The sequence below is a fragment of the Phacochoerus africanus genome, chromosome 10, assembly GCF_016906955.1.
Source record: "Phacochoerus africanus isolate WHEZ1 chromosome 10, ROS_Pafr_v1, whole genome shotgun sequence".
Classification (NCBI taxonomy): domain Eukaryota; kingdom Metazoa; phylum Chordata; class Mammalia; order Artiodactyla; family Suidae; genus Phacochoerus; species Phacochoerus africanus.
The window spans coordinates 38,008,878-38,031,502 of NC_062553.1; the positions used below are offsets into that span (position 1 = coordinate 38,008,878).

Below are 22,625 nucleotides of genomic sequence, written 5' to 3' on the forward strand. Positions count from 1 at the left end.
CCTACACCATAGCTCATGGCAACACCAGATCCTTAACCCACTGAGCAAGGCCAGGGATCAAACCCACGTCCTCATGGATACTAGTTGGATTTGTTACCGCTGAGCCACGACGGGAACTCCTGGAACAGATTCTTAAGATGTAAAACTGATGGACTGCCCCTAGTTCAACTTTCCATCCAATTCCAATTAGTTGTGGATACCTCGGGCAGAATCACTTGGCCCAAACATAGGCCCTGTTGGGGGCTTAGGCTGGATAGGCAGCCCCAAACATGTCTGCTAACTGAGGAGAGAGCAGTAGCCACTGAAGGGTCCAGACATTTTTCTCTTCAGTAGGGAAAATATGATCCTCAGGGGAAAAGGAGTTGAAAGCTGTAAGGTACAACCTCTAGTCCTGAGAAGGCTGGCTCATATATTACAGAATTAAGCATTTCAGTTAAAAGACAGCTCAAGCTTCTGGAATTTCCACTGTGCCTCAGCAGGTTAAGAACCCGACTAGTACCCATGAGGATGCGTGTTCAATCCCTGGCCTCTCTCAGTGGGTTACGGATCCAGCGTTGCCGTGAGCAGTGGTGTAGGTCACAAATGGGGATCAGAGTCCAAGTGGCTGTGGCTGTGGTGTAGTCCTCAGCTGCAGCTCCAATTTGACCCCTAGCCTGGGAACTTCCATATGCCATGGGTTCGGCCCTAAAAAAACAACAAAAAAAGACAACTCACGTTTCATATAAATATATATAACTTTATATATTATATATATTTACAATATATACAGCATACAAATATGTTTTCATGTAATACTAATGGCAGTCTTGAAAGAGAGGTTTCAAAAAAAGTTGGGTACTTATCTGAGGTAGGTTCCTGAGTCATCCAGAACCCACCCACTAGACAATGCCCCAGCCCAGATTTCTGTAGAAGTCACAGGGAAGAGAGAGGTGGCTGAAATGTGGCTCCGCTATCCCCCCTCAACTACCCTGGCCTTCCACCGGCACCAACATGCATGACCCCACCCCTAAAATGGGCAGACCCTGGGGCCTGGGCACAGTGCCAACATGCAGTGGGCACTCCAGTACTTTCAGAATGAATAGAAGTGGGTGTCTTTATCCACCACGTCTAAGGCAGCATTTCCATAATCCAGAAGATCCAGTCACAGAGCTCAGGCTGGTCTAGAAGCAAAGGCTTCAGGTGTTTCTACATTATAAGTAAAACAATCTGCAGGTCCAAGCACTAAATAAATTAAGGGTTTGCCGCAAAGTGCCATTTCTTGCTTGTGCTTTGGAATCGGGAAGCTGCCGGTTGCAGCAGCACTTATCTTCCAAGAGTTTCTTCACATTCCACTAGCTCATCTATCGTGCGCAGCAGGTCTTCAAAGGAAGGCCTTCCCTCTGGTTTCTAGAAGTCAAAATCAGAGAGAAGCTGTGGGTTCCAGAATCCATCCCGAAGATCATTCCTCGCTGTTCAACTCTGAGGGCAGAGCACACTGGAGCAAGGGACTCCCTGCTTTGGGACTGGGACACGCAGGCATCTCCAAACACATCTCATGCACCCTGCCTCGGCTGCTGCAATGCCAGCCTCCCTGCCACATGGTTTCTGCATCCCAAGAACCTAAGGGAGACTCTCGTTCCCTGCAGAATCAAGTCCTGCTTCTCTGCAGGGCCCTCTAGCACCTGTTACTCCCCATTTCCTCGTTACCCAGTTTTACTGCCCATGAAAACCCCCACATGGGCGCTACGCTCGATCAGAACAATTCCCACCTGTGGGTACACACCCCAAGGTCATTAGCAGCACCTTATCTTTTTTTTTTTTTTTCCTCTTTAAGACTGTACCTGCAGCACATGGAAGTTCTCAAATCGGAGCTGCAGCTGAGGTCTACACCACAGCTGCTGCAACACTGGATCCAAGCCACATCTGTGACCTATGTCACAGTTTCGGCAACTCTGGATCCTTAACCCACTGAGTTAAGGGATCGAACCCGCATCCTCGCAGACACTCTGTTGGACACTTAACCCCTGAGCCACAAAGGGAACTCCCACCACCTTACCTTGGCTCACACTGTCCTCTCTCCCCCTAGGGCACCACTCCTTGGCCATGAGGCCTCTGCCCATGCCAGTCAATGCTCTTGAGGAGGCACTGTAGCCAGTGGCTGGGAGCATGGGCTCTGGAGTCAGACGGGACTCTGCTTCTCTGTAGCTAAGTGGCCTTGGGCCATCATCACCTGGGTTTTCTCATCCACAGAATGGTCACAGTAAAAGTTTCCACACTTCAAAGCGTTATTTCGAGAACTAAACGGAAAGCACTTAGCACAGAGCCTAGCGCCTAGTACCTGTGAGCTAATGTTATTATTTTCTGTCAAAAGTCATTTTGGTGTCTGATCTCTTCTATGAGGGGACATTTCAACATGTGGAGAAGGAAGACTCCCAAAGACGGTGAATAACGAGATCTGAGGAAGGTGAGGTTCGGAAAAAGAACCCCTCTCTGGTGAAAGAAAAATACTTTCACAACACGAGGCCCACTGAACAAAGAGCTGCTTCTCTGTGCTTCTTCGCTGAGTCCCCAGTGCAGGCAACTGCGGCAGGATCCCCACTTGGGAATTTACTAGCTTAATTATCAGTGTTTTCTACTTCTTTGCATCTTCTTCCCATTATTCAGACCGAGTTGAGAAGAGTGGTTTCCTACTTAGAATCTGAAATCACATACAACATGCACCCATCCTCTAGGCTATAAAGACTACACGTTTTTGAGAGTTCCCGTTGTGGCGCAATGGAAACAAATCCGACTAGTATCCATGAGGATGCTGGTTCGATCCCTGACCTCGCTCAGTGGGTCAGGGATCTGGGGTTGCCGTGAGCTGTGGTGTAGGTGGCAGATGCGGCTCGGATCCTGCGTTGCCGTGGCTGTGGTGTGTAGGCTGGCAGCTGGAGCTCTGATTCAACCCCTAGCCTGGGAACGTCCATATGCTGCGAGTGTGGCTCTAAAAAGCAAAAAAAAAGAAAGAGAAAGAAAGAAAAAGACTATACGATTGTAATCTCCCCTGTCCAGGCCTCTGAGTACTTGAGAGCCTCAGGAAGAAAGCACACGGAAGATGTTTTACCTCCTGCCAACATCTCAGCATCACTTCATATACGTATTTGGACGCCAGCTTCGGCTGGTGGAGTCGGTGGCCGCGAGTAACCATGGTTACCACTTCATAGTTGGTGTTTTTCTCAAAGGGCATCCTGCCTTCAGTGAATACTTCCCACATTAAAACACCTGGAAGGGTGGCAGGGGAGAAATACAGGTTGCCAAAGGATGCACCCCCCTCCTCTTCAGAGCAGAGCTGAGGGAGAGAGGAGCCAGAGTCTTACCAAATGACCAGACGTCTGATTTGCTGCTGAAACGGCTGTAATTAAACACCTCGGGTGGACACCACTTCACAGGAAATTTAGCACCGGAAGAACTCGTGTACTGATCATCCAGAACATACCTGGCGCGAGACACTGAGTTACGATCTGTGTTTTGCGTATGTTCCTTTCATTTTTTCCCCCCTTAGGATCAAAGACACCGTTGACTCAAGGCCAACAGGCAGCCAGCTGAGGCGAGATGTTTGGCTCCGTGGCCACGCCAGGTGGTGCCATCTCCCCCAAGGGCTTGAGATGGATGCGTGGGAACATTCGAGCTGCACTTTCACCTTTCTGTTTTTCTTTGAGCAGGCAGTGGAGGCAGGATACAATAAAAGGGTTTTGCAAACTTTTTTTTTTTCTGGTAACCAATTTTATTCTTTTGACAAAATCTTACCCAAAGGCCCCACATGAAAAACATCTAAAAAGCAAAGCTGCTCTAAAGGAAGTGGTGCAAAGTGTTTGGAACCCACGTGCTTTTTTTTCACCCCCCATGGTCCACAGAGCACGACTTAAAACGACAGCAAATAAAAAAGAGCCAAGTGCAAAATGACGTATGCAGACGGTGGAGAGTATATATGTATACACACCATGCCGTCCCCCCACCACCACACACACACTCAAAACAACACCACATCATTTTCCTCTGGGAGCATATTTATGTCCTTCTGGAAGGACACACACCAACTGTTAACGCTGGTTACCCTGAAGGAGGATCCTTAATTGCGGGGGTAAATATGGGTTCCTCAGCCCTTTATGTAATGTGTTCAGTATGTATTTACGAGAGGAATATGTTTATAGGAACCTATAAAGTCATTTTCCAAAAGCTCCATGAGAAAATATTCAAGTAAGTACACGAACTTCCTTTGCTGCCTAGACAAAGGTGGTGGCAATGCCACCATGGGCGGCTGTCCGTCTGAAATGAGCCTATAGTGAATGCTTTAGCAGGGCTGAAACACAAGCACAGGTTTTTTAAAACCCCAGCCTGTGAAAGTCAAATGTGAAATTGGAGGCCTGCCGGTGAGACACAAAACATCTTCATAGACAGCAAACAAGGGCACTGGGTCTTTGCTGCCCTGAGGGCCAGCAGTTCTGGTCCCATTTTTGACAAATAGCTTTTCTTTTTTTTTTAAAGATCTTTTTTTTTTTTGGTCTTTTTTAGGGCTGCACCTATGGCATATGGGCATATGGATGTTACCAGGCTAGGGGTTGAATCGGACCCGTAGCTGCCAGTCTACACCACAGTCACAGCAATGACGGATCCAAGTTGCATCTGCAACCTACACCACAGCTCACAGCAATGCCAGATCCTGCTGAGCGAGGCCAGGGATCAAACCCACGTCCTCATGGATACTAGTCAGGTTCATTACCACTAAGCCATGATAGGAACTCCCACATGGCATTTTAAAAAGTTTTTTCCCAAATTAAAAAAGGTGAGCACCCCGGTTGGCTCACAGTCAGTACAGAGGTGGTGAATCAGATGTGGCCCAGGGACTGTGTTTACTGACCCCTGCTCCATCCCCTCACTCCGGGATTGCCCCTCTTAGCAGTTCTCAGGGCTTATGTTTCACTCTTCTGCTGAATTTAAGCTGCATGTGGACAGGGTCTCCAATGCCTTATCCTCTGTTAGGGTTTAATCTCTAATGCTATGCACATAGCAGGCACCTATTTTTTATGTACAGATGAATGAACGGACAGAGGAAGGAGAGAAAAAAAGGACAAATGAAATACTTTTTTTTTTTTTTTTTGCTTTTTAGGGCCACACCCATGGTATCTGGAGGTTCCCAGGCTGGGGGTCGAATCAGAGCTACAGCCCCCGGCCTACACCACAGCCACAGCAACGTGGGATCTGAGCCGCATCTGCAACCTACACCACAGCTCACAGCAATGCCGGATCCTTAACCCACTGAGCAAGGCCAGGGACTGAACCCACAACCTCATGGTTCCTGCTCAGATTCATTCTGCTGTGCCATGATGGGAACTCCACGAAATACTTTTTAAAGGTCTTTTCTAACACCCTATTAAAATTACAAAAATTAAGAGAATAAGAACATTACAGATTTGTGTATTCCAAAACCTTTACCCCAAACACGTCTATCAAAACAAGTCTGGAAATTTAATCCACACCAGGGAGAAAAGGGAGCAGTGTATTTAACAGGCTATACTACCATCTAGTGGAAAGAATGATTTATAACAAGACACTGTATATTTTGTTATTTTCATATATTTGTTTTCTTTCTGAATGGCTAACACGATTTCCTTTCTGCTTCATCAATGCAGATTATTTCCATGCTTATCAATTCTATGAGCAGATGCACACATCAACTGACGTCACATAATAAAGCATTAAGTAGTCATAATTGCTCAAGAGTTTACCTGAGAAAAAGCCAAAGCTAACAGGAAAAAGGCAATTCAGCAAAGAAATCTTTCAAAATATAGATAATCTAATTTATGTCCTAACTTTATATCAAAACCACTAAGAAGCAGAAATTAATTAGTTCACCTATACAAATATGATGGGTACTACTACTGCTTTGTTAATAGAATAAAAGATGACTCAAAACAGCTCTTAAAGAAGCTTCAGAGGAAGAAGCTGACACAGCTAGACTGCCAAGCAATAGTCAGGCTTTCTTTACCCTGAAGGGAAAGGTTACAGTTTTATATTAATTTAATCCAAAATTTATAGAAAATATTCACATTTACTTAGCCTTACCTGGCCATTCCAAAATCAGATACTTTCACAATTCCTGCTTCATTTACTAGACAATTTCTGGCAGCCTGGAAAACAACATTAAAATGGTATATTAGTTACAAAGTTCCATGACAAAAGTAGAAAAACCTAAGATATGTTTATATTAAATTTAGTGTAATCCAGTCACCATTTGCAGAGACGTCTCTTTATAAAATCCTCCCCCCCCCCACCCCCCCGGCCATGGGACTTATCATCAACATTTACTTTAAAGAATGGGTAAAAATACATAAATAAATAAAGAAGGAATGGGTAAAAAGACAGGTAAAAAGTCTCGTGCAAAGCAAAGGAGGCAACAAAGGCACAGACGACAAACACCAAAGCACAGGCAACAAAGGCAAAAATAAGTAACTAGGGCCATGCCAGCCAAAAAAAGTCTTTTCAAAGGAAACAAAATGAAAAGGCAAACTATAGAATGGAAAAAAAAAATGCTTGTAAGCCAGACATCTGAAAAAGGGTTAATATCTAAAATATAGAAGGAATTCCTTCAACTCAACAGCACAAAGGCAAATAAGCCGACTGAAAAATGAGCAGGGGATCTGAATACACATTGTATCAAGGAAGACATACAAAGAGCCAACAGATACTTGAAGAGGGGCTCAACATCACTAATCAGCAGGGAAATGCAAATCAAAACCACAAGGAGCCACAAAACCTCACACCTGTTAGAATGGCTACCAACAAAAAAACACAAGACGACAAACGACAAACGTTGTCAAGAAAGCAAAGGTAGAGAAAAAGGAACTCTTGTATACTGTTGGTGGAAATGTAAATTAGTATAGCTACTCTGGGAAAGAGTTTGGAGGCTCCCCAAGAAATTAAAAACAGAACTACCATATGATCCGGCCATCCCACTTCTGAGTATATATTTGGGAAGGAAACAAAATCAGTATCTTAAAAAATATCTGCACTTCCATATTCATAGCAGCATTATTCACAACAGTCAAGATATAGAAACAACCTAAGTGTCCATCGATGCGTGAACGAATAAAGCACATGTGGTGTATATAAACCATAGATTATTACTCAACATAATAAAAAGAAAATCCTGGAGTTCCCGTCGTGGCTCAGTGTTTAACGAATCCGACTAGGAACCATGAGGTTGCGGGTTCGATCCCTGGCCTTGCTCAATGGGTTAAGGATCCGATGTTGCCATGAGCTGTGGTGTGGGTTGCAGACGCGGCTCAGATCCTGCGTTGCTGTGGCTCTGGCGTAGACCGGCAGCTACAGCTCTGATTAGACTCCAAGCCTGGGAACCTCCATATGCCGCAGGAGCTGCCCTAGAAAGGGCAAAAAGATCAAAAAAAAAAAAAAAATCCTATCAGTTGCAACAGCATGGATGAACATTATGCTAAGTGAAATAAGCCAGACAGAGAAAGACAAATACTGTATGGTATCACTTATATATGGAATCTAAGGAGAAAAAACATAGAAGTTATAGAAAGAGCGAGTATACTGGTGGTTGCCAGGGGCTGGGGGATAGGCAATGGAGAGATGTGGTCAAAGGGTACAAACTTTCAGTTACAGCACAAGTTCTAAGGATCTAAGGCATGGCATGATAACTATAGTTAATGATAGTCCGTGGTATCCTTACACAGGACTGATGGTCTAGGAACATACTGAAAATAGACACATTTGGGAAGCTCAGAGAAGAAAAAGAGAAAGAAAGGAAGAATGGAGGAGAAAGGGAGACAGAGTAAGAGAGAGGAAAAATTAAGAAGTGCCTCCATCACAATAATTTAAAACAAGTAATAGAGGATTGCTTTTTCTGGTATTTTCCAGAGTTAACATGAGCCTCCATCTCTTCCCAGTAATTTGAGGCTTAAAGAATAGGAAACAGAGGATTTCCCTTATAGTGTCTGCTTATAGCGTGTGAAATGGAAAAGAGGTTGGGTCAAAGGATGAATCACTTCCCCATTTGACACTGCATGCAAGTCATTTTACTTTCTGATGCAATTTTCTTCTCTATTAAGGCTATGGTGGTCAGAAAATCTGTTATGACTCGCTATCACATGGGATTCTGATAAAGGTCAAATATTCGTGTATGGTGACTTACCTGTGTAACTATTACCTATATAATTATGCATTATTGATGTGGGTGCCTATGTAATTATATATTATAGGCATTAGATTCAATAAAGATCGTTCTGTTAAAATTCTGGGGCAAGTTAATTTTTTTTCTAAACAAATTTATTTTTTAAATAATTTTTTTTGTTTGTTTGTTTTGCCTTTTTGTCTTTTTAGGGCCATACCTGCAGCATATGGAAGTTCCCAGGCTAGGGGTCAAATCAGCTGCAGTTACCTGCCTAGGCCACAGACACAGCAATGCCAGCTCCAAGGCTCATCTATGACCTACACCACAACTTGCAGCAATGCCAGATCTTTATTCCACTGAGTGAGGCCAGGGATTGAACCCACATCCTCATGGATACTAGTCAGGTTCTTAACCTGCTGAGCCACAGCAGGAACTCCAAGGGACAAGTTAAATTTGTCACGTTTAAAAATAATGGTGGGGAGTTCCCGTCGTGGCACAGTGGTTAACGAATCCGGCTAGGAACCATGAGGTTGCGGGTTCGGTCCCTGCGCTTGCTCAGTGGGTTGACGACCCGGTGTTGCCGTGAGCTGTGGTGTAGGTTGCAGACGCGGCTCGGATCCCACATTGCTGTGGCTCTGGCGTAGGCTGGCAGCTACAGCTCCGATTAGACCCCTAGCCTGGGAACCTCCATATGCTGCGGGGGCGGCCCAAGAAATAGCGCAAAAAAAAAAAAAATAATAATAATGGTGGAGCTCCCGTCATGGCTCAGTGGAAACGAATCCGATTAGGAACCATGAGGTTGCAGGTTCGATCCCTGGCCTTGCTCAGTGGGTTAAGGATCTGGCGTTGCTGTGAGCTGTGGTGTAGGTCGCAGACACGGCTCGGATCTGGCATTGCTTTGGCTCTGGTGTAGGTCGGCAGCTGTAGCTCCAACGTGACCCCTAGCCTGGGAACCTCCATGTGCCACGGGTGTGGCTCTATAAAGACAAGAATAAATAAATAAATAATGGTGAAATGTTGTTGAGAACAAAAACTGGGTATGAACACATCATGGCTCATTTGCTGATGACCCGGATTACAAAGGAATCGGGCTAGTGAATGGGAATGCAGGTGGCGTGTGATTACCAGGTCCCTGTGGATGAAGCTGTTTCTCTCCAGGTACTCCATCCCCTCACACACATCTTGACACATGCTTAGCAACATATCTCTACTAAAATGGCCTTGTCTCTGTCGGAGGAAATTCAGAAGGCAGCCCCTTTCCATGAACTCGGTAACGATGTAAATGGGTCTCTGCTGGGTGCATACACCATAAAGTTGTACCAGCTTCGGGTGTGTCAGTTTCCTGGGAGGGAAGTCATGCAGACACACAGTTACTGCAGGGAAAGAAACTGCCCGGGGTATGAGCAGGTTGAGGGGCCAGTGTTTAATACAAAAAGGGGAACTGAAAAAAAAAAAATGCAGAAACTTACATCATCACTTTAGCTTCTTCTATAAAGTCTTCCTCACACATGGCGCCTTCCCTAATAGCTTTGATGGCTACTTTGTACTGAGCTCGCCACTTGCCCAGCCTCACCACTCCAAACAGTCCACTCCCCAGCTCCCTCATAAAGGTCAGCTCTGAAGGGTTTATCTCCCATTTTTCTGTGAGACAGAGGAGGGAAGTGATAACACGTAATCAGGAGAACAAGGCACTGGTCCGGTGGGAAACAAAGACACTCCAACTCGGGTCAATCTCAAAGTTCCAAGATAATACAAATACTGGTAACCACAGAGCGGACTTGCAACCTGCCTGTAAACTATACAAGGTGGCTTTCCACCCTTTCTCAGCCGGCAAAAAAAAATGAAGGGAACTGAAGAAGGCAAGAAGATGCCATGTAACAGGCTAATGATAACGGAGCTTGAACAATAAAGGTACTTGAAAAAACAAACAAACAAACAAAAACTTCCTCCTTTACCAATCTTCCCTCTTAGGTTTTTTTTCTGTTTCAATTCCATCAAGTTGGAAAGAGTTTAACCTGTTTAAAGGCTGTAGCACAAAGAAAATCAAGTCGGGTGCCTGCCCTATTACCTCCATCTTTATCTCAAGTGAGGTACCAACTGAGCTGGTGAGAACCAGGAAAGGCTTTGATTCATTTTAGAAGTAACAGGTTAATGTTCATTTTTTCATTTTTTCACTGACAGTTTTCTGCCAAATAATGAACAACAATGAACACGGAAGACTTAGGGTTACTACAGCTGTAAGTATAATCATATGACAACTCACACTGTAAATTTATAAAAGAAAACAGTTCCACCCATTGGAATTCTACCCCGCTAAACTGGTCTTGTGATCATGGGCTCCTTTCAAGGAAAATTAACCAGGCAACGACAAAAGGAGTTACCGTAGCTGAATCCTGCAGTGGTTGGTGCATTCTTCTCCTTTGCACTCACTGGGTACCGCAGCCTTGTGACAAGTCCTAGAAACCAAAGAGGGTATTGTAGTTGAATTCATGCTTAAATCATTCTGCATGGTAAAGTGCTAAACTAGAAACTCACTTGTCAAATACGTTCATTTATTCACTTAGTGCTCGTGCTCAGTGGGCACACACAGCTCTGTGCTGCATGCCAGCGAAAAACAAAAAGAGAGGAGGGCAGCAAGGAAGATGATCCCAGCGTTGTCAAACCCAAGTCCATGTGCTCAAGGCATGGTGAGCCCAAACAAACCAAAATGCCAGAGTTTGGAGCAGAGAAAGGTTTACTGCTGGACCAAGCAAGGAGAATGGGTGGCTTGTATTCAAAAGACTCGAACTCCCCCATGGCTTTCCAAAAGGGGTTTTAGAGACAGTGTTGGAGTTCCTGTCATGGCTCAGTAGTAATGAACCCGACTAGTATCCATGAAGATGCTGGTTCGATCCCTGGCCCCTCTCAGTGGGTTAAGGATCCGGCGGTGCCGCAAACTGTGATGTAGGTTGCAGACTCAGCTCAGATCCCGCACTCCTGTGGCTGTGGTGTACGCCAGGAGCTATGGCTCCAATTTGACCCCTAGCCTGGGAACTTACATATGCTGTGGGCGTGGCCCTAAAAGGACAATAATAATAATAATAATAATAATAATAATAATAATAAAAACAGTGTTAAGGGAGAGGATCATAGGATGAGTGATCAGCCTGTGGACCATCTTTTGATTGGCTGGTAGGAGGTAATAGTGATATTTCAGGGATCTTAATCATCAGCTTTTTGGTTCCAAACACCTGGGGTCTACATGCTTGTGGTCAGCACATGGTCACCAACCTCCACCTGGATGGGGTCCTAGTTTCTGCAGAGCAACTCAAAGACAGGCATCCAACTGGTATCTATGTCCCTTCAGGAGGAATTAGGGGTCCTGCGACTCTAATCGCTCACTGCCTGAGCCTGCTCTGTGGGACTCGAGGAAGGCCTGAAAGACTAAAGCCTTTGCAGTGGGGAACTCAGTTTCACTACTCTCTGAGTTGACAATTCCATATTTTATATAGCTTTTATAGACATACGCTTTTATTCACTAACACTATTTTTTTAAAAAAGTGTATAACTATTTATACAATGTTATGATTATTTCTGCTGTACAACAAAGTGAGGCAGGTATACATATACACAATTCCATTCTTTTTCAGATTCTTTTCCCTTACAGATTATCACATAATATTGGGTAAAGTTCTGTGTCTAGCACACACACAAAGGAAATAAATACAGTGTTTCTCAGGTACCATGCTAGCATATTGTCTTTGCAAACTCTTTAAAGGATGTTCAAAGGTTTCCAACAATTATTATTAATTACTATATCCTATTCTTTTCCAGCATGAGATTTGTTTTGTTTCGTTTTGTTTTTGTCTTTTTGAGGACTGCACCCATGGTATATGGAGATTCCCAGACTAGGGGTCCAATCGGAGCTACAGCTGCTGGCCTTCGCCACAGCCACAGCAACACCAGATCTGAGCCGTATCTGTGACCCACACCACAGCTCACGGCAATGCCGGATTCTTAACCCACTGAGCGAGGCCAGGGAAGGAACCTGAAACCTCATGGTTCCTACCTGGATTCATTTCCTCTGTGCCACAAGGAACTCCATGATTTGAATTATAAGGTGGAATTATAGTAGTCTACTAAAATTAAAGTGATTCACCTGACGTGACTCAGTATTTGTAATCTTAGCATAAAAGCTGAGCTCTAGGATATTTACTGGCAATACCATCTACTGGAAATCAGTGAGATATATTAAATCCTTTAACTTAAGTTGCTTACAGCACTAAATATGAAATCCCAGGTATCTCTCCTATAAACACCCATAGCATGGTGTATTTCCTCTCCTACAGCATATCACATAGTAATTTTTTTTAATGGCCACACCCACAACATATAGAAGTTTCTGGGTCAGGGACTGAATCTGAGCCACAGCTGAGACCTAGGTCGCAGCTATGGCAATGCGGGATCCTTTAACCCCCGGCCCAGGGCTGGGAATCAAACCCGCACCTCCACAGTGACAGCTATAGTTGGATTCTTAACCCACTGCACCATAGCAGGAACTCCTATATCTCATGGTAATTTAATGATATGTATGCCTCTGTCTCTCCCACCAGATGGTAAAATCTGGGAGAGATCGATCAATAACCACAGAGGTCACCACAGTCTCCTTGAGCCTGATGCAGTTCCTGGCATGCAGTAGGCACTTAATACATGTTTCTTAAATGAATGAACTGAGATAATGGTGAAGAACGCACACAAGAACAACAACAACAAAAAGATGCAGGGGAATGTGAACACTAAAAAAGAACAGAATAAAAGATAAGAAAAGGTTCTTTGGGGGATAAATTGATGATACTAGTTCCTCAAAGGTTAAACACAGAGCTCCTATATGATCCAGCAAAACCACTCTGAGGTTAAGTACCCAAGAGAAACAAAATTTGTTTCCATGCAAAATCTTGTACACAAATGTTCGCAGCAGCTTTACTCATAATAGCCACAATGTGGAAGCAACCCAAATGTCCATCAACTGATGAATGACACAAAAATGGATAAACAAAATCCACACAATGGGTTATTATTCATCAGTAAAAAGGAAGGAGTACTTATACAGGCTACAACATGGAGGAATGTAAAAAAATATTATGCTCAAAGAAACTAGTCACAAAAGACCACATATTGTATGACTCCATTTGCATGAAACATCCAGGAGAGGTAAATCTGTAGAGACAGAAAGGAGATTAGTGGTTGCCTAAGGCTGGACTGCCCTAGTGGGTTAGTGGGTGATTGCTCTCTATACGTTCAAGATTTCTTTGGAGAGATGGTGAAAATTATCTTAGGTTATGGTGATGGTTGGCACAACTCTGTAACTATACTAATTTACAGACCACTGAGTTGCGCACATCAAATGGGTGAACTTTATGGTGTGTAAATTATATCTCAACAACTGTTCTTCTTATTATCTGAGAAAAGTGAAGAGTCACAAACAGCAACAGATTCAGCAAAAGCATTTGATAAAATTTCAAAAGTTAATTTTCCATAAATTGGGTTGGACACTTGGCCAACCCCTGCTGAGTTACATCTTTGAAGTCAAAGGCTAGAAATCTTTCTATTTCACCCTGTGGAGCCTCAATTGGCATAAACGTGGTTTCTGGTTTTGGTTTTGGTGTTTGGTCTACTCCCACTCTGGTGGTAAGTGTAGTGGAGGTTTGGAAAGATAGACAACTTGTCTGGGACACTATTACTCTAGTCTTTGGAAGCCTATAACATAGGCTTAAACCTAAGCTGCTCTTCTGTGACAACTCTGACAAAGACATGGATTGGATTTTTCAATGACACTTTTTTTTTTTTTAAACTATGCCTATGGCATGTGGAAGTTCCCAGGCCAAGGACTGAACCCGTGCCACAGCAGTGACCTAAGCTGCTGCAGTAACAACGTGGGATGCTTAACCCACTGTGCCACAGGATAATTCAATAACAACACTTCCAAAGATGGTTCAATAGGCAAAACATTCTCTAATATCAACCATACAAATGTTTTTTGAGGTTAGTCTCCCAAGACAACAGAAATAAAAATAAAACAAACAAAATGAGACCTAATCTAACTTACAAACTTTTGCATAGCAAACAAAACCTCAAAAAAACAAAAAGACAACCTACAGAGTGGGGGAAAATAGTTGCAACTGACAATGACTTAATCTCCAAAACTACAAACAATGCATAGAACTTAAACAGCAAACAAACAAACAACCCAATTAAGAAATGGGCAGAAACCTAACAGACATTTCTCCAAAGAAGGCATATGGATGGCCAACAGGCACATGAAAAAATGCTCAACATCACTGATTATTAGAGATATGCAAATCAAAACTATGAGGTACCACCTCACACCAGTGAGAATGGTCATCATTAATAAGTCTATAAATAACAAATGCTGGAGAGGGTGCAGAGAAAAGGGAACACTCCTACACTGTTTGTGGGAATGTGGGAATGTAAGTTGGTGCAACCACTATGGAAAACAGTATGGAGGTACCTCAAAAAACTAATATAGAACTATCGTATGATCTAGCAATCCCACTCTTGGGCATATATCCTGACAAAACTTTCATTCAAAAAGATACATGCACCCCTATGTTCACTGTAGCACTTTCAGGATAGCCAAGACATGGAAGCAACATAAATGTCCATCGACAGATGAATAGATTAAAAAGATGTGGTGTAATACACAAACACACACATACACACACAATGGAATACTACTCAGCTATAAAAAGAACAAAATAATGCCATTTGCAGCAACATGAATGTAACTGGAGATTATCATACTAAGTGAAGTAAGTCAGAAGGAGAAAGACAAATACGGTATGATATCATTTCTATGTGGAATCTAAATTGTGGCACAGATGAACCTATCTAGAGAACAGAAACAGACACACAGACATGGAGAACAGATTAGTGGTCGCCAAGGAGGAAGGAGAAGGAGTGGAACGGACTGGGAGTTCAGGGTTAGTAGCTGCAAACTATTACATTGACAATGGATAACCAATGAGGTCCTGCTGTATAGCATAGGGAACTACATCCAATCACTTGTGACAGAACATGATAGAAGATAATAGAAGAAAAACTATGTATATATATGCATGACTGGTCACTTTGCTATACAGCAGAAATTGACAGAACACTGTAAATCAACCGTAATAAAATTTTTTAAAAATAAATAAAGATGGTTCAGCAGACTTTATTCAGGACCACTATGGTACGTATTGGGACCGCTGCAACAGGATGTTCGCGTAGGGTAGAGAGATGGGCTCAACTCCAAATACGGCACGAGCAAGTCGGAATTTACAGCCAAGGAGAAGGGTGGGGATGAGAGGATGGAAAATTACTAAAAGAAAAATCACATAGGGATCGGGGGTGGGGATGGGGGTTCTGGCTAAACCAATCTGACAAGGTTCTTGCTGAAGACAAACCAGAGTGACCAGACATCACCTGGAGGATGGTGCAAGATGAGGAACCTGATCAGATGCTGAGGGTGTTCAGATGTCAGATGTCGAGCGTAAGGGGTCCTGGTTAAACTGACGCAGCAGGGTTCTAGCGCAAACCGGATTTTACGGGAAAGTACACAGATGGGCCGAGGAGACGGTTCACAATCTTTGTCAGTACCAAGGATATAAACCACAGAAACGTGAACATTTGCCATATACAGTAAGAATAACTCATGTCTTAAGGTCAAGACAGAGCTTCTTTCAAGTTATTTCTGATTTTTCTTTGTCTATACTATTTCCTTAATAGGCAATAATTTTAAATCACATTCTACAATTAACTACAACACTAACCTGCTCGAGGAAGAATTTATCACAATGCTAATCATTTTAATCACTACTTTCTATTTGAAACAGGTTGTGACAGCTTACTTACCTGCTGCATTGTGCTTATGATATTCGATAATCTCAGGAATTGAAGGAAATGCATGTTTTTCTGCCAGATAATACTTCTTTGGGGATGTCACTGTTTCTTTTATGTGGTAATGCCTGAAACCTGATGAACCTTCTCTGTAACAAAAATCAACATGTGTTAGAAACAACGTAACATCGCTCTTAAGGTGTTTTCCACATATGGTCCCCTCTATCCTCTGCACATATTTTCTTTTTCCCCACGTTCTTAGCTTCGCCTTTCAAATTAACAGATGGAAGTTATTAAATTGTCACTGATAACATACTTGGTCCCCTGCAGGCAACTGTGAAAGAGAACATTTACCAACTTCATTTACTATCAGTTAAAAGTCTCAAAATAACTATTAACTGATGACTGCTTTTGGTCCCTGCTGTTGATGTAAACGTGCAAATGTCTAGAGGACCTCGAAAAGTGAAGAAACGAGACTCAAAAAACATGTGTAAATTCTATTTTAGACATCTTTCTAGAACACAGTTCATCTCGAGTCATCTCTTGCTAAAAACCCTTTGAAGCAAACTCTTGCTGCTGTTAAGATAAAGCTCAGACTCTTTGATTTGGATGTGACCTGCCCTCCACTTTCATCTCGGCAGCTTCTCTCTCCTCCCCACCCCGACCCTGCCCCTCACATTCTACAAGCCTGCCACGATACACTTTCACCAGTTCACCAAATGCTCCCTTACTTCTGGGTCCAGGTGATTTCCTGTGTCAGAAACCCTCTTTCCCCTCCCTCCAACTTCCGCCCGCCTCACCTGTCGGGTCTCAGAGCGGATGTCACTAGGCAGCATTAATGCCTAACTCAGATGTGTCTGGGCTATGTACCTCCCATCCTCCCACCACACACACACACACACACACACACACACACACACACACACACACACGCCCCTCCCCAGAGAGCACCTACATACACTATCACTGCCTGTTTGCTTGTCTGAAAGAAGTCCCGCTAACCTACTGGAGGGCTGGGTCAGTGTCTCCTCGGCTCATTATGATATCTTTGGTGTTTAGCACAGTGCAGAGTAATTATCTCTTGAATGTTGATTAAGGCTCTGTAGCCATTCTCAACAAATATATATATATATATATATATATATTCTCAACAAATATAAATATATATTTATATTTTATATACATTATAATATATACATAATATAATACTATATTCCATCACATCCTATAATACATAAATTATATTATAATATTATATTCTATTGTAACATACATATTAAAATACATATAAGTATATATTTCCATATATATGGAAAACTATGAGGAAAATGACTAGATGTTAATATAACAAGAGTATAGACTTTAGAAATCAAGTACAGATTTTTTAATGCCAAATCACAGTTTATCTTTTAAAATTTAGGAATCTATACAAGCTATATAAGAACTTCTTACGAAGCTCTGAATTTAAAATAAAAAGAGAATAAGAGAGACAGAGATTACTTACCCTCCAAACTTTGTATAAAGAGAGACCGTATACATGCCTGGTTGACTGGAATCCCTTACCATAAAACCACCTTCTTTATCCTAAAATTCAAGTTAAGGAAATTTTTTTTCAATTCAATAACAGATATCAATGCCCATAGAGAAGATCCCAAAACCCAATCTTATGATTTTGTGATTATGAGCCTTTGCCTAGAAAATCTGCTTTGGAAAAATCACTACTTACCAACAGGTAAGCCATACCCATGACTTTCTCCCATTCACGTGACCTTACACTCCACATTACTGGGCCGAGGGACTAGTTCAAGAATGCACACTTGAAATTCCCCACAATCAAAATCTTCACACACACTAGTATGAGACATTTCAACAAAATATCTCTCAGGGCCCTGTCAGAACTAACAGACAAGGAATTCCCTTCGTGGCTCGGTGGTTAACGAATCTGACTAGTATCCATGAGGACACAGGTTCAATCCCTGACCTTGCTCAGTGGATTAAGGATCCAGTGTTGCCGTGAGCTGTGGTGTAGATCACAATGAGGCTCAGATCCCAAGTTGCTGTGGCTGTGGTGTCGGCCAGTGGCTACAGCTCCAATTTGACCCCTAGCCTGGGAACCTCCACATGCCGTGGGTTCAGCCCTAAAAGGACAGGAAAAAAAAAAAAAAAAGAACTAACAGACAAGATTTTGCAATTCCTTATGTCCTGGCCATGGGGGGAAACAGTTACTAAAAAAAAAAAAAAATGTATTTCTTAAGAACTGAGTTTCATTTCATACATTTTTCATGTTTGCTATAAGCTCGAAATTAATATCATCTTCTATCCACACAGTATTTTTCTGGTAAGTTCAGTGCTCTTTATAAAGAACATTTTTAAAAATCCTTAATTCCCCTGGAAATTGATGTTAAATATCACTCTTTACAAGAGAAGAGATGGAGGCCAAAGACACTTAAGCAGAGAAAAGCACACTGCAACATCACTGAATGACCAAAAGATAAATCCCTAGCAGGCTGGAAGCCAAAGAGTAAGAAACAGAACGTCAAACACGTCTCCACCAACATCTAGCCCTGAAAATGCTTTAAAATGCAAGTGTGTGTGTGTGTGTGTATGTTTTGGCTGTGCCCACAGCATGCAAAAGTTCCTGGGCCAGGGATCGAACCTGAGCCACAGCAGTGACAATGCTGTATCCTTTAACTGCTAGGCTACCAGGGAACTCCTGAAAGTGCATTTAACAGATGAAAATAAAATAAATTTTCTTCATATTCCTAGGGAAGACAATGGCATGAAAGCCTCACAAATAAATCTGATCAGAACAATTAGCGACAATGATCATAACCATTGATCAATCAGTAAAACACATATTGGTGGAAAACTTATTCTGCCTGAATATGTTCTAACATGTGGATTTACTCAGTGCCCAAAACAGTCCTGCAAAGCAGGTACCTTCAGTATCCCCTTACCTGCTTACAGGTAAGGAAATGGGGCAGAGAATGGTTGGAAACATACCCCAGGCCAAACAGCTAGTAAGCAGCAGAGCCAAGACTTGGACCCCAGGCCTTCTAGCTACCACCTCTCAGTGTGGGGTCACCAGGGAGGCACGTAAGAATCCTGGGGAGTCGATGATTTGAATCAAGCAAAGTCACCTCATATTGCTCTCTTAACATAAATTACAGAAATAAGTGCCCAACTAAATAGAACTCGACTGGGGGTAACAAGCAGGAGATTAAATGAGAAAGTACAGGTGTCACAGACTGGGAACTAAGACCAAATAGAATTACTAGATCCTGGGAATTCCCGTTGTTGCTCAGCAGAAATGAACCTGACTAGCATCCATGAGAACACAGGTTTGATCCCCAGCCTCACTCAGTGGGTTAAGGATTCAGCATTGCCATGAGCTGTAGTGTAGGTTGCAGACGTGGCTCAGATCTGGTGTGGCCCAGCAGCTGCAGCTCCAATTCGACCCCTAGCCTGGGAATTTGCATATGCCGCAGGCATAGCCCTAAAAAGAAAAAAAAAAAAAAAGATTAACTAGATCCTAAATGGAGAACTGTAGAGATCATATTCTAATCCAAACTCCCTGTTTTACAGGCGTGAGAAGCAGACTAGAAAAGTCACAGCTCGACTCGGGTGGGTCTCTTATCCAGTCCCCTGGGTTCCCTCTACACTCGAATTCATCCTTTTTTACTTCATTTCCTTCTAACGTGTAAGAATTTGAGCACATTTCTAAAGGCAACTAAATATTTTGTTAAAACATCATTTATAAAAGATGGCACATAACATTGACATAAACTATTTAACAACTATCAACTCCAAGCAAAAGGAAAAAGCACATATAAGTACTAACATCAAGGTAGCAAATGATAAATCAGTGAAGAGAGTAGAGAAAATGTTACCCGTGTACAGCTATTACCTACAGTTATGGATTTGTTTTCCCCTCAAAATAGATACACTGGAGTCTTAACCTCAAGTGTCCCAGAAGGTGACAGAGCTTCTATGGAGATTTTCAGAAGGAATCAAGTGAAAATGGGGTTACTAGGGTTGGCCCTAACCCAATATGACTGGACTCCACAGAAAAGGGAAATTTGGGAGTTCCCTAGTGGCTCAATTCGGTGAAGGATCTGGCCTTGTCAATGCTGTGGCTCAGGGTCAATCCCTAACCTGGGAATTTCCATATGCAGTGGGGGTGGCCAAAAAAAAGGGGGGGGGGGAATTTGGACATGGAGCCAGACATGCACAGAGGGAAAAACACAGGGACAAAGGGAGAAAAGCCTGAAACAGACCCCTCTCTAACAGCCCCCAAAGGAGCCAAGCCTGCTGGCATCTGGATTTCAGGCTTCTAACCTCCAGAGCCATGACACAATAAACTCCCATTGTTTAAGCCACCGGTTTGGGGTGGCTTTGTACAGCAGCCTCAGGAAAATAACACACCAATCTCTACTCTGATTTTAAAAAACCCAAACTTGTGGTTATTTTTTAGGCGTTCGAAACAGAAGTACATGAAATTGCTAATCAGGGATTCATTACAATTCATCTGTGCTGAAACCAAACCCTCAAAACAAGTACAAACACTTACTTCACTTCTGAGGAGTTGCTCTGCCTTGCTTCTATTCATATTTCTGCAATACCATCTGAAAAGAAAAAAAATAAGTTTAAAGCCTAAGGTTTTCAAAATATTCCTTTTTTTTTTTTAGGATTAGCAAGGTAATACCAGCCATCAAGAACAAATACAATAAATAAGAACATCATTCATAATCTCAACAACATAGAAACACACTATTAACATTTGTACTACCTACTTCCAGACTTTTTCTACCCATATTTTTATGAAGACACATATGCATGTCAATATTCTTTTTTTAAAAATTAAAGTGGGATCAAACTATACTTGCTATATTATAATCTGAGTTTTTCATATACTAGTACATGATAAACATCTTTTTGCAAAGCAATCTAGTTCTATGCATTATGGCCTGGATTGCCATAATTTAAGCTAGTCTTCATTATTTCACATAAAAATCATTTCCAATTTTTCACTATTATAACAGCAAGAATGAACTTTACCCCACAGGCTTGTATATGCAGGAAATGTCACTTTACATTATTGTCTTTAATTCAAGTTAAATCTCAAGCCCCATCCCACCAAGAGGCAGTAGATTCATCTCAGGTCATTACAAAGGCTCTCCCATGAAGGTCCCAAGTGTTGAAAGAAACAGAGCAAATCAGAAGAGCTCATGGGTCTTCCAGACTTACTGGTTCTAGCACCACCCCAACCCCTGGCAGCCATTGGAAGGTCTATGGTGGAAAGTCCAACCAAGGCCACTGGTTAAGCAGTGGCACCTGTGTTCCTACTGAGTCTGTGCCACCACTCTGTGCCAAGCCCCTGCATATTGGTGCCCCTTCTTTTTTTTTGCCTTTTTGCTATTTCTTTGGGTTGCTCCTGCGGCATATGGAGGTTCCCAGGCTAGGGGTCGGATCGGAGCTGTAGCTGCCAACCTACACCAGAGCCACAGCAACGTGGGATCCGAGCAGCGTCTGCAACCTACACCACAGCTCACGGCAACGCCGGATCCTTAACCCACTGAGTGAGGCCAGGGATCGAACCCACAACCCCATGGTTCCTAGTCGGATTCGTTAACCACTGCGCCACGACGGGAACTCCTCTTTTTTTTAATTTTTTATTTTATTTTTTCGGTGCCCCTTCTTAACCCTTGGGACATCTTTCTTAAGGAAAGATGGATACTGCCACTCCCACAGCATCCTCAGAGCACGCCCCTATCCCTACTGCCCCCAGCCCAATCTCTCCATGGGATTAGAAGCAAGCTGGCCAATGAAGATGGACTCAGACTGTCAGCTTTATTTTTTATTATTATTTTTATTTTTTATTTTTTTGTCTTTTTAGGGCTGCACCCACAGCATATGGAGGTCCCCAGGTTAGGGGTCTAATCAACACTGCAGCTGCCAGCCTACACCACAGCCATAGCAAAGCGGGATCCGAGCCGTGTCTGCGCCCTACACCACAGCTCACAGCAACGCCGAATCCTTAACCCACTGAACGAGGCCAGGGATCAAACCTGCAACCTCATGGTTCTTGTCAGATTTGTTAACCATTGCGCCACAATGGGAACTCAAGACTGTCAGCTTTAAACTTGGGTTTTTGTTTGTTTTGTTTTATTTCAGATGGCCTTTAATAGGCGGAGAACCCTCTACCACAGTCACATTTCCTGAGGAGTCCAGTGATATGAAACCAGCTTCTTTCCCACAGCACTTGCTCTGGTCCTCTCCTCCCCCATCTGTGACCTGGGTGCAGGGGTGGAACCAGGGCACTGACCGCCCTGGGAGCTGCAGGCTGGCAGTCCTGAGCCGAACCTAGTGGACCCTGAGCCCCACCTGGGCCTCTAAACATGCAAGTTTTCCACCATAGCTTTAGCCGTTTATAAAAAAAAAAAAAAAAAAAAAAAACAGCAATGGCTTTTGGCCTAACAAACACTCCAAGTGTTGCTAGGCTTTTGGCCTAGCAAACACACAGGCTTTCCCTGACTGAGGAAGGGAAAAATACAAAGAACAAAATACAAGATCTTTGTTTGGTCTGGATTTT

General features: G+C 42.9%; 1 protein-coding gene across 2 annotated transcripts in view; it reads right to left on the reverse strand.

Annotated features, from left to right (window-relative positions):
- Positions 1 to 738: 738 nt before the first annotated feature.
- The window catches only part of TEC (tec protein tyrosine kinase), a 131,934-nt gene continuing 110,047 nt past the window's right edge, over positions 739 to 22,625 (reverse strand). For both annotated transcript variants that reach the window (XM_047798553.1, XM_047798552.1), the window contains exons 9-18: positions 20,604 to 20,658; positions 17,538 to 17,617; positions 16,049 to 16,182; positions 10,537 to 10,611; positions 9,625 to 9,796; positions 9,281 to 9,497; positions 6,085 to 6,149; positions 3,339 to 3,457; positions 3,086 to 3,243; positions 739 to 1,386 (exon numbers count right to left, since the gene is read on the reverse strand). In XM_047798553.1, the coding sequence (XP_047654509.1) occupies positions 1,303 to 1,386; positions 3,086 to 3,243; positions 3,339 to 3,457; positions 6,085 to 6,149; positions 9,281 to 9,497; positions 9,625 to 9,796; positions 10,537 to 10,611; positions 16,049 to 16,182; positions 17,538 to 17,617; positions 20,604 to 20,658 (1,159 nt within the window). In that variant the 3' untranslated portion in view covers positions 739 to 1,302. The remainder of the gene's footprint in view (positions 1,387 to 3,085; positions 3,244 to 3,338; positions 3,458 to 6,084; positions 6,150 to 9,280; positions 9,498 to 9,624; positions 9,797 to 10,536; positions 10,612 to 16,048; positions 16,183 to 17,537; positions 17,618 to 20,603; positions 20,659 to 22,625) is intronic.